Source organism: Haematobia irritans, chromosome 2 (assembly GCF_050003625.1).
Source record: "Haematobia irritans isolate KBUSLIRL chromosome 2, ASM5000362v1, whole genome shotgun sequence".
NCBI classification, from domain to species: Eukaryota; Metazoa; Arthropoda; class Insecta; order Diptera; family Muscidae; genus Haematobia; species Haematobia irritans.
In genome coordinates, this window is record NC_134398.1 from 19,856,553 (window position 1) to 19,870,417 (window position 13,865).

Sequence of the window (13,865 nt, forward strand, 5' to 3'; positions counted from 1 at the left end):
CGATAGCTTGTTTCGTTCGGAAGTTAGCGTGATTTCAACAGACGGACGGACGGACGGACATGCTCAGATCGACTCAGAATTTCACCACGACCCAGAATATATATACTTTATGGGGTCTTAGAGCAATATTTCGATGTGTTACAAACGGAATGACAAAGTTAATATACCCCCATCCTATGGTGGAGGGTATAATAATATAAAATTTTTTTATTAAAAATATGAAAAAACGGGATTTAAAAAATTTTAATCAAAAGAACTTCCTGTGTGGTTAAAATAAAGAACATCTTTGGGAGGGCATTTTTGAAAGTGCGTTTAAAGTAGTACCTTTAGAAGAACTTCTATTTTTTGCTGGGTTTCTATTAGTACCACTACTATCAAAATTCCCAACTATAACTAAATTTAAATTTAAATGATAATTCTTACATATTCCATATTTCGTTCAACTTAGACGGAGAAAACAGTCCTTATGTTGTCCCTCTCATTCTCGTTCAAGATAATGGCACATGTTGACAGCACTTAAACAAATCAATGGTAAATCTGTTTTCTTTATCTTTTTTTTTTTGTTTGGAACAATATTTGTACATTAAAATAATAATAATAATGCAAAAATCTTTTAATTGATAAAAGATAGCTTCTATCAATCTTTGAGATTGCTTGATAGGATCTTATCAAAAGAAAAAAAAATTTAGAAACTTCAAAAAACGTAGGTTAAGTTTTTCTTTTGTTGTTCTTTGGGAAACTGAGCGTAAGAGAAAAAAAAGCAAAATGGTTCGATATAAAAAGCAATGCTGCCCATTTAACCAATGCAGTAACGCAATTATACTAAAAGCGTTTGCTTCTTCTTTTGGAATAAACGACAAGGAAATTTCCAACTATGAAATCTATATATGGTAAGTTCAGTTGAAATTATGGAAATTCAATGACGACGATTTAATGGAAATTTTTTTTAAAAGCCTTTGCTTGTGTTTTATTGACCTTGACGGTTGCAAATGCTGCTACCTTGAGTAGTTCCACCTATGCCCGTTATTTGTGTCAAACACGTGATGATGGTTTTCGAACCATAGTACCTGGTAGCTGCTCACAGTACTACGAATGTGAAGATGGTATACCCTTGGTCAAGACATGTCCTAAATTTTTTGATGCGAATATTGGCTTATGTACCGATTTGGATACGGGTTGTGTGGCTAGAGAAGAAATTGTAAGGCGTTTAGCTGCTACTGAGGCACCGCCATGTACAGCGAGTATTGCCACAACTACGGCTTGTACTGCTACCGAGCCGACAACAACCAAAACTGAATGTACGGGGACCACAACAATAGCAACAACGACGACTACCACGTGCACTGATGAAACAACCACCACTTGCACTACAACAGAATCTCAAACTACCTCCTGCACTACAACAGAATCTCAAACTACCTCCTGCACTACAACAGAATCTCAAACTACTTCCTGCACTACAACAGAATCTCAAACTACCTCCTGTACTACAACGGAATCTCAAACTACCTCCTGCACTACAACAGAATCTCAAACTACCTCCTGCACTACAACAGAATCTCAAACTACCTCCTGCACTACAACAGAATCTCAAACTACCTCCTGCACTACAACAGAATCTCAAACTACCTCCGCCTCTTCAACAGAATATCAAACTAGCTCCCCCACTTCAACGGAATCTCAAACTACTTCCTGCACTACAACAGAATCTCAAACTAGCTCCCCCACTTCAACGGAATCTCAAACTACCTCCTGCACTACAACGGAATCTCAAACTACCTCCTGCACTACAACAGAATCTCAAACTAGCTCCCCCACTTCAACGGAATCTCAAACTACTTCCTGCACTACAACAGAATCTCAAACTAGCTCCCCCACTTCAACGGAATCTCAAACTACCTCCTGTACTACAACAGAATCTCAAACTACCTCCTGCACTACAACAGAATCTCAAACTACCTCCGCCTCTTCAACAGAATCTCAAACTACCTCCTGCACTACAACAGAACCGCAAACTACCTCCTGTACTACAACAGAATCTCAAACTACTTCCTGTACTACAACAGAATCTCAAACTAGCTCCCCCACTTCAACGGAATCTCAAACTACCTCCTGCACTTCAACGGAATCTCAAACTACCTCCTGTACTACAACAGAATCTCAAACTACCTCCTGCACTACAACAGAATCTCAAACTACCTCCTGTACTACAACAGAATCTCAAACTACCTCCTGTATTACAACGGAATCTCAAACTACCTCCTGCACTTCAACGGAATCTCAAACTACCTCCTGTACTACAACAGAATCTCAAACTACCTCCTGCACTTCAACGGAATCTCAAACTACCTCCTGTACTACAACCGAATCTCAAACTACCTCCTGCACTACAACAGAATCGCAAACTACCTCCTGTACTACAACAGAATCTCAAACTACCTCCTGCACTACAACAGAATCTCAAACTACCTCCTGCACTTCAACGGAATCTCAAACTACATCCTGTACTACAACAGAATCGCAAACTACCTCCTGTACTACAACAGAATCTCAAACTACCTCCTGCACTACAACGGAATCTCAAACTACCTCCTGCACTTCAACGGAATCTCAAACTACCTCCTGTACTACAACAGAATCTCAAACTACCTCCTGTACTACAACCGAATCTCAAACTACCTCCTGCACTTCAACGGAATCTCAAACTACATCCTGCTCTTCGACAACAACAGCTTGCACTGGTACAACTAAGACCACACCTTGTCCAAGTTCAAACTCAAATTTAAACGGCAATGGTCTAGGATCGTCCTATCTGCTTCAACCTCCACAGACATTACAAGCTAACATTGACATGTATATGCTCTATGTGTGCCGCGATAAACCAAATAATTTCTTGGTAGCTTCCCTGAAGAGTTGTAATCAGTACTACATGTGCCAGAATGGAGTTGCTCTACCCGTTAGCTGTGGCCAATTGTACTTCAATGCCTTGAAGGGAGTTTGTGATCTACCCCATAGATCAGGATGTATTCAATCGGCTGGCTACAGAAAACTTTATTAGAATGTTAATGATTTAAAATTTCATAATGCTAAAAGTGAAAGGAATTGCTTGTCTCTTCAATAAATTTGAAATTCTTATGTATCTCCCATAATGGTGAATTTTTTGCTAACCTCAATATACCAAAAGAGAAAATACCATAAGGACTCATTTTACCAAATTTCAAGTACCGCAGGTAAATTAAAAGTGAAATATCAGAATTGGTGAATTTCAATGAGTTAAGTGGGTGATTTTCCAAAAAGGGTAATTGTTTGGCTAAAATTTTGAAACAGAAAATTATATTCTGATTATTAGAATGACTAATGAGAATATATCAAAGGGCGACTGAGCATAGACCTCAAGGGCTTGTGTACAACACTGTTTAAAGCTATCAACTTATATTTGAAAAAAAAGTTTATATTGTCTAAATTTGTGGCGATATTTGATCGATAATATTTTCCAAACCCGATAGTGGAATTCCAACAAAAATTTATAGATTTTTACTGTCTGATAGATTGGTAAAATATTTCATAATTTGGTAGATTTTGCAAAATATCCCTCTCTAACTAAAATATACCTAATATTTTATAGAGATACAATTTTGAGGCAATTTTCTTTAGAAATATTTTTTTCCATAGAAATAAAATTTTGTCAACATTTTCTATAGAAATAATATTTTGATAAAATTTTCTTTAGAAATAAAATGTTGATAAAATTTGCTATAGAACTGAAATTGTGACAAAATATTCTATAGAAATAAAACGTTGAGAAAATTTGCTATAGATATAAACTTGTGACCCAATTTTCTATGGTAATAAAACTTTAACAAAATTTTCTAAAGCAATAAAATATTATCAAATGTTTCTAGAGAAATAAAATGTTGACAAAGTTTTCTTTACGCAATTTTGATTAGAAATAAAATTTTGACAAATTTTTCTACAGAAGTAAAATTTTGACAAAATTTTCTATAGAAATGACATTTTGACAAAATTTTCTTATTATTATTATTATTAGTTTATTTAAAATCATAATAAATTATGAAAATAAATACAAAATAAAGGTACTAACAACTAAGCTTTTCGATCTAACAAAATGTTCTATAGAAATAAAAATTGAAGAAATCTTCTATAGAAATAAAATTTTGACAAAATTTTCTAGAGAAATAAAACATTGCCAAATTTTCTACAGAAATAAAATTTTTCAAAATTTTCCACAGAAATAAAATATTGACAAAATTTACTATAGAAATAATATTTTGACAAAATATTCTATAGAAATAAAATTTTGGCAAAAACTTTCTATTGAATTTTATTAAAATTTTCTAGAGAAATAAAATGTTATCAATATTTTCTATACAAATAAAATTCTGACAAAAATTTTCTATAGAAATAAAATTTTGACATAATATTCTATAGAAACAAAATTTTGACAAACATTATCTATAGAAATAAAAAGTTAACATAAGTTTTCTATAGCATTAAAATTTCCTTTGACAAAATTTTCTATTGAAATAAAATTTTATTAAAATTTTATGGAGGAATACAATTTTATCAAAATTTTCTATAGAAATAAAATTTTGAACAAATTTTGTTTAAAACAAGTAAGGAAAGTCTAAAGTCGGGCGGCGCCGACTATATTATACCCTGCACCACTCTGTAGATCTAAATTTTCGATACCATATCACATCCGTCAAATGTGTTGGGTGCTATATATAAAGGTTTGTCCCAAATACATACATTTAAATATCACTCGATTTGGACAGAATTTGATAGACTTTTACAAAATCTATAGACTCAATATGTAAGTTGGCTAATGCACTAGGATGGAACACAAAGTTAGTAAAAAAATATGGGAAACATTTAAATCTGAATCAATTTTAAGGAAACTTCGCAAACGTTTATTTATGATTTATCACTCGATATATATGTATTAGAAGTTTAGGAAAATTAGAGTCATTTTTACAAATTTTCGACTAAGCAGTGGCGATTTTACAAGGAAAATGTTGGTATTTTGACCATTTTTGTCGAAATCAGGAAAACATATATATGGGAGCTATATCTAAATCTGAACCTATTTAAACCAAATTTGGCACGCATAGCTACAATGCTAATTCTACTCCCTGTGCAAAATTTCAACTAAATCGGAGTTAAAAATTGGCCCCTGTAGTCATATGAGTGTAAATCGGGCGAAAATATATATGCGAGCTATATCTAAATCTGAACCGATTTCAACCGAATTTCGTACAATTACTGATACTATAAAACGTACTCCTTGTGCAAAATTTGAAGCAAGTCAGGGCAAAACTTTGGCTTTTGAGGCCATATAAGTCCAAATCGGACGAAAGATATATATGGGAGCTATATCTAAATCTGAACCGATTTCAATCAAATTTGGCACACATGACTATACTACCAATTGTACTCCTTGTGCAAAATTGCAAGCTAATCGGGATAAAACTCTGGCTTCTGGGTCCATATAAGTGCATATCGGGTGAAAGATATATATGGGAGCTATATCTAAATCTGAATCGATTTCAACCAAATTTGGCACGCAATGCTAAATCTACTCCCTGTGCAAAATTTCAACCAAATTGGGCCAAAACTCTGGCTTTTAGGACCATAGTAGTCCAAATCGGGCGAAAGATATATATGGGAGCTATATCTAAATCTGAACCGATTTCAATCAAATTTTGCACATACGTGTTATGTTTGTACAAAATTTCAAGCAAATCGGTAAAAAAAATCTGGCTGCTGGGTCCATATTAGTGCATATCGGGCTAAAGATATATATGGGAGCTAGATCTAAATCTTAACCGATTTCTTCCAAAATCAATAGGGTCCTATTCTGCCCCAAACTAGGAACATGTGCCAAATTTGAAGGCGATTGGACTTAAATTGCGACCTAGACTTTGATCACAAAAATGTGTTCACAGACAGACTAACGGACGGACGGACAGACGGACATGGTTATATCGACTCAGGGACCCACCCTGAGCATTATTGCCAAAGACACCATGTGTCTATCTCGTCTCCTTCTGGGTGTTACAAACATATGCACTAACTTATAATACCCTGTTCCACAGTGTGGCGCAAGGTATAAAAATTTTTTGAACGCATCTAGTATAGAAATAAAAATTTCACAAAATTTTCTCTAGAAATTAAGTTTTAACAAAATTTTCTATAGAAATGAAATTTTGACAAAATTTTCTAACGAAATAAAATTTTAACAAAATTTTCTATAGAAATAAAATTTTGACAAAATGTTCTGTAGAAATAAAATTTTGACAAAATTTCCTATAGAAATAAAATGTTGACAAAATGTTCTAAAGAAATAAAATATTGACAAAATGTTCTATAGAAATAAAATTTTTACCAAATTTTCTGGAGCAAATAAAATTTTGAGAAAATTTTTTAGAAAAACGATATTTTGAAAAAATTTTCTATGGAAATAAAATTGTCACAAAATTTTCTATAGAAATAAAAGTTTAACAATATTTTCTAGAGAAATAAAATTTTGACAAAATTTTCTAGAGAAATTAAATTTTGACAAAATTTTCTATAGAAATAAAATTTTGACAAAATTTTCTATAGAAATAAAATTTTGACAAAATTTTCCATAGAAATAAAATTGTGACAAAATTTTTTATGGAAATAAAATGTGACAAAATTTCTTATAGAAATAAAATTTTGACAAAATGTTCCATAGAAATAAAATTGTGACAAAATTTTTTATGGAAAAACATTTGACAATTTTTTTATAGAAAAAAACAACAACAAAAAACAAAAATTTTTATCGAAATAAAATTTTGACAAAAATTTGTATTGAAATAAAATTTTGACAAAATTTTCTATCGAAATAAAATTTTATCAAAATCTATACATATAAAATTCAATCTATGTTTGTTTATTTGTTTGTTTGTTTGTTTGTTTGCTTGTATGTACCGAGTTGGCTCCGAAACGGCTGAACCGATTTACTTGAAACTTTCAGAGATCGTAGGGGGCGTTCATGTGGTGAAAATAGGGTACCTCATTTTTTGACACCTGGTCGCGGAGGGGGACCTCCCCATTGTCGGACTTTTTGAAAATTGGACCAAAGTTGACCGATTTGGTTGAAATTTTCGTTGAAGATTGGGGTTGGCATATAGACAAAGATCCGCTACTTTTTATTTCGATATTTGGAGGCGGAGGGGGGCCTCTCCTTTGTTCGACTTTTTTTAAAGTACAGTGAAAAAACTAAAATTCTCTAAATTATCTGAGATTTACAGAGAGCATGTGGTGAGGTTATGGAATTAATATGGGGTACCCGATGATTTCATATGTGGATGGGAAGGGGGACCTCCCCCTTGCCCTACTTTTTGAAACTTGGAACAAAATTATGCGATTTGCTTGAAATTTTCATTGAATGTTGGGGTTGGCATGTAGACGAAAATCCGCTACATTATTTTTCGATATTTGGTCGGGGAGGGGGACCACCCCTTTGCCCAATTTTGTTTTTTTTTTGAAAGTTCAAACAAAACTAAACTCCCCCGACTGAAATTTTACAGAAAACATGTGTTACGAAATTTATATCAGGTTCCTGATTTTTTAATAAAAATAAAAGGTCATAGGGAGACATCCGCTTCTCTTAAGTACATACAGAGAAACAATTAAACTTTACCGAGTTACTTGAAATTTACAGAGGACTGGGGAGAGATCGTAACCTCCGTCAACCGTAATAGTTGATACCTGATTTTGTGATATTTGGACGGAAGAGAGGCCGCCCCTTTAGGCTTATAATTTGATTGACATTTTCTGGGACGTTTACAAAAGATACGCTTTTCGACATTTGGTCGGGGAGGAGGTCCTCCTCTAAAACTACAAAAAAAATTTAAGTTTTCTTGAAATTTACAAAAGCAGTGGGGGAAGGTTATGAACGAAGAGGCAACCTTCCTTGCCCCACACTTGAAGGAAAGTTTCAAGATTTTTCAGGGAAGGTTAGGGGTGTCGATATTGTATCGGGGAAAGTGACGTCCCTTTAAAACAATAGATCACAATTTAAACATCTCCGATCTACTTGAAATTTACAGGGACGTGGCAGGAGGTGATTCAATTTATACATAATTTTTAAATTAGTATATGATTTTTCGATATCTGGTTGGAGAAGGGGAAAATTGAAATAAACTTTATCGATTTACTTCGATAGAATTTATAGGGACCATTGAGTAGTTGCGAAATTAATATAGGGTACGTGATAGTCCGATATCAGGTCGGAGTGGAGCGAAGGTGGGGGGAGGGTTCCCTTTTGTCCGTTTTTTTTTTTCTTAAATTGAAAGTAGAGGGTTGTCCGTAAATGGGAACTCGGTACATAATTTTATGCTTTTGCACAGGCTTCTGCCAGACTCCTTTTTAGTAAAGAACTTAAATTTACATGAAATTGGCAGCCAACGTAGAGGGTGCATCATTTTCCAACATTTTAGCAAATGTTAATGTGGTAAAATTTTTTACTACTTTTGCTTTTTCCGATTTATTGGATGGGAAACAGTAATTCTTTGTATGTTATTATAATATAGTGCTTAATTTTCAGATATGTTGAGGAGAAGGATACCTTTCCTTGACAAACCCCACTTAAAATTCACAAGAAATATAGAAGATTGTCCAACTACTTGAATACAGAACATTATTAAAAAAATTTGGAGGAAAGGGTACACCCTCTCCCGCCGTATTTGTACCTATAAACGAAAAATCAAGTAGTCCGATTTGTTTAAAAGAATTGAAATCTTTTCGAATTTGTTTTCAGCACGAAGGATATAGTTGACTAAGTTAATGCAAAATGTTCCTCCAAATACGCTTCGGAAGGCGCAGCGAAGCGGGCCGGGTTACGCTAGTTTTCTATAGAAATAAAATTTTGAACAAAATTTGTTTTGTTTTGTTTTGAACTAATCTCGTATAGAAATAAAAAGAAATAAAATTTTTACACAATTTTGTATAGAAATAAAATTCTATAGAAATAATCTTTACAAATAAACAATTATAAATATATCGTGTATATGATGAAATAACGCCTTGATTTGAAATCTTAAATCTGTAGATTTTTCCGCCAATATTTAAATAAATACGAAGAGTAAACTCTGGAAAATTTACCTTCAGTTTCAAGCAATTTGATCAGTGCGCCTGGTAGAAGTGTTTTCTTTTCGGATGAGCGAAATTTTAGACAAGCAAAGTTTTCTTCTGACACAAATTTTAGAGATAATCGTTGAATCGCTTATCAAAAATTCGGATTAGTTTGCTCTAAACGAAAATACTTTATACGCGAGGGGAATTTCATTTCATAAAATTTCATTCCGGAGGAAAATATTTTTTCTTTGGGTGTACCCTCAAGAAGTGAAATCGGTCTATATCGATGCCTTGAAAAATGGACCGGTAAAAATAAATGCGATGCAGATTTTTGAGGGTCTAAAATTCCAGTATATTTACATTTTTGTGCAAATCGGATAAAACCTACGGTTTCTAGAAGCCCAAGGGGTTAAATCTGGAGATCGGTCTATGTGGAGGCTATAGTAAAACATGGGTCGACATACACCATATTCGGCTGACCTATTTGTGGTCAGCCGGATTCCAGAAGTCCTAGAAATAAATTCGGGAGTTAGGTCTATATGGGGGCTATACCAAAACATGGACCAATACTCACCACCTTTTAATGTTCCTCAAATACCTCTACAATTCCACTTTCAGACGAATTGGGTGAAAACTACGAATTCTAGAAGCCCAAGAAATAAAATCGGGAGATCAGTCTATATGGGGGATATACCAAAACATGAACCAATACGGACCTTTTTCGACACAACTCTTTATGGTCCCACAATACCTCTAGATTTCCAATTTCAGGCAAATCGGATAGAAAATACAATTTCTAGACGTCCAAGAAGCCAAATCGGGAGATCGGTCTATATGGTGGATATGTTAAACCATGGACCGATACGAAGCATTTTCGACACACCTCTTTATGGCCCTAAAATACCTCCGCAAGTACCTCTCGATTTCAATTTCAGGAAAATTGGATAAAAACTACGGTTTTTATAAGCCCAAGACCCCAAATCGGGAATCTTCGAACTTATATATATATATATATATATATATATATATATATATATATATATATATATATATATATATATATATATATATATATATATATATATATATATATATATATATATATATATATATATATATATATATATATATATATATATATATATATATAAAAAGGGTGATTCTTTTGAGGTTAGGATTTTCATGCATTAGTATTTGACAGATCACGTGGGATTTCAGACATGGTGTCAAAGAGAAAGATGCTCAGTATGCTTTGACATTTCATCATGAATAGACTTACTAACGAGCCACAACGTCGAATTTTCAGTGAATGGGCCCTAGAAAAGTTGGCAGAAAATCCGCTTTTTTATCGACAAATTTTGTTCAGCGATGAGGCTCATTTCTGGTTGAATGGCTACGTAAATAAGCAAAATTGCCGCATTTGGAGTGAAGAGCAACCAGAAGCCGTTCAAGAACTGCCCATGCATCCCGAAAAATGCACTGTTTGGTGTGGTTTGTACGCTGGTGGAATCATTGGATCGTATTTTTTCAAAGATGCTGTTGGACGCAACGTTACGGTGAATGGCGATCGCTATCGTTCGATGCTAACAAACTTTTTGTTGCCAAAAATGGAAGAACTGAACTTGGTTGACATGTGGTTTCAACAAGATGGCGCTACATGCCACACAGCTCGCGATTCTATGGCCATTTTGAGGGAAAACTTCGGAGTACAATTCATCTCAGGAAATGGACCGGTAAGTTGGCCACCAAGATCATGCGATTTGACGCCTTTAGACTATTTTTTGTGGGGCTACGTCAAGTCTAAAGTCTACAGAAATAAGCCAGCAACTATTCCAGCTTTGGAAGACAACATTTCCGAAGAAATTCGGGCTATTCCGGCCGAAATGCTCGAAAAAGTTGCCCAAAATTGGACTTTCCGAATGGACCACCTAAGACGCAGCCGCGGTCAACATTTAAATGAAATTATCTTCAAAAAGTAAATGTCATGGACCAATCTAAGGTTACAAATAAAGAACCGATGAGATTTTGCAAATTTTATGCGTTTTTTTTTTAAAAAAAGTTATCAAGCTCTTAACAAATCACCCTTTATATATATATATATATATATATATATATATATATATATATATCTCAAAATTTTATTTCTATAGAAAATATTGATAATATTTATTGCTCCAGAAAATTTGGTAAACATTTTATTTCTATAGAAAATTTTGCCAACATTTTATTTCTATAGAAAATTTTGTCAAAATTTTATTTCTATAGGAAATTTTTTTCAAAATTTTATGTGTATAGAAAATTTTGATAAAGTTTTATTTCTCTATAAAATTTTAATAAAATTCAATTGAAAATTTTTGACAAAATTGTATTTCTATAGAAGATTTCTTCAATTTTTATTTCTATAGAACATTTTGTTCGAAAAGCTTAGTTGTTAGTACCTTTATTTTGTATTTATTTTCATAATTTATTATGATTTTAAAGAATCTAATAATAATAATAATAAATATATATATATATATATATATATATATATATATATATATATATATATATATATATATATATATATATATATATATATATATATATATATATATATATATATATATATATATATATATATATATATATATATATATATATATATATATATATATATATATATATATATATATATATATATATATATATATATATATATATATATATATATATATATATATATATATATATATATATATATATATATATATATATATATATATATATATATATATATATATATATATATATATATATATATATATATATATATATATATATATATATATATATATATATATATATATATATATATATATATATATATATATATATATATATATATATATATATATATATATATATATATATATATATATATATATATATATATATATATATATATATATATATATATATATATATATATATATATATATATATATATATATATATATATATATATATATATATATATTTTTATTATTATTATTATTAGATTCTTTAAAATCATAATAAATTATGAAAATAAATACAAAATAAAGGTACTAACAACTAAGCTTTTCGAACAAAATGTTCTATAGAAATAAAAATTGAAGAAATCTTCTATAGAAATACAATTTTGTCAAAAATTTTCAATTGAATTTTATTAAAATTTTCTAGAGAAATAAAACTTTATCAAAATTTTCTATACACATAAAATTTTGACAAAATTTTCTATAGAAATAAAATGTTGGCAAAATTTTCTATAGAAATAAAATGTTTACCAAATTTTCTGGAGCAATAAATATTATCAATATTTTCTATAGAAATAAAATTTTGAGATTTAAAAAAAAAAAACGAAATTTTGACAAAAATATTTATGGAAATAAAATTGTCACAAACTTTTCTATAGAAATAAAAGTTTATAAAAAATTTCTAGAGAAATAAAATTTTGACAAAATTTTCTAGAGAAATAAAATGTTGACAAAATTTTCTAGAAAAATAAAATTTTGACAAAATTTTCTATAGAAATAAAATTGTTACAAAATAAAACTAGAAATAAAATTTTTTCAAAATTTTTTAGAGAAATGTAATATGGGCAAAATTTTCTAAAGAAATTACATATTGACAAAATTTTCCATGGAAATAAAATTGTGACAAAATTATTTATGGAAATAAAATTGTTTATAGAAATAAAATTTTGACAAAATATTGTACAGAAATAAAATTTTGAACAAATCCAGTATAGAAATAAAATTTCCGCAAAATTTTCTGTAGAAATGAACTTTTGACAAAATTTTATATAGAAATGAAATTTTGACAAAATTTTTTTATAGAAATAAAATTTTGACAAAATTTTCTATAGAAGTAAACCTGTGACAAATTAAAAATATTGACCAAATTTTCCATAGGAGTAAAATTTTGATAAAATTTTCTATAGAAATAAAATGTTGACAAAATTGTCTCTAGAAATAAAATTGTGACACAATTTCCTATAGAAATAAAATGTTGACAAAATTTTCTATAAATATAAAATTTTGGTAAAAGATTCTACTGAAAAAAAAATTGACAACATTTTTTAGAGAAATAAAATTTTACCAAAATATTGTTCAAAAACTTCAAAATATTTTTATACCCTTCACCACTACTGTGGTACAGGGTATAATAAGTTTGTGCATTTGTATGTAACGCCAAGAAGGAAAAGTCTGAGACCCATCGTTTAGTATACCGATCGTCTTAGAATTAAATTCTGAGTCGATTTAGCGATGTCCGTCTGTCTGTCTGTCTGTCTGTCTGTCTGTCTGTCTGTCTGTTGATGTATTTTTGTGTGCAAAGTACAGCTCGCAGTTTTAGTCCGATTGTTCTAAAATTTGGTATAGGGTCCTGTTTTGGCTCAACGACGATCCCTATTGATTTTGGAAAAAATCGGTTCAGATGTAGATATAGCTGCCATATATATTTTTCACCGATCTGGTCATAATTGGCGTGTATATCAACCGATCTTCCTCAAGTTCCGTACATCCGAATATTTTATGAGTCTCGAAAAACTTGCAAAATATCATCCAAATCGGTTCAGATTTAGATATAGCTCCCATATATAGCTTTCGCCCGATTTACACTCATTTGCCCACAGAGGCCAATTTTTTGCTCCGATTTAGTTGAAATTTTGAACAGGAAGTAGAATTAGCATTATAGCTATGCGTGTCAAATTTGGT

The 13,865-nt window shown here is 31.0% G+C and overlaps 1 protein-coding gene across 1 annotated transcript; it reads left to right on the forward strand.

Moving 5' to 3' along the window:
* The first annotated feature begins 874 nt into the window (after window positions 1-874).
* On the forward strand, window positions 875-3,139 carry LOC142224484 (uncharacterized). Its single transcript, XM_075294259.1, has 2 exons — window positions 875-890; window positions 954-3,139. Exons 1-2 carry the CDS (start codon window positions 875-877, stop codon window positions 3,056-3,058), a joined length of 2,121 nt encoding a protein of 706 aa, XP_075150374.1. The 3' UTR covers window positions 3,059-3,139.
* The last annotated feature ends 10,726 nt before the right edge of the window (window positions 3,140-13,865 follow it).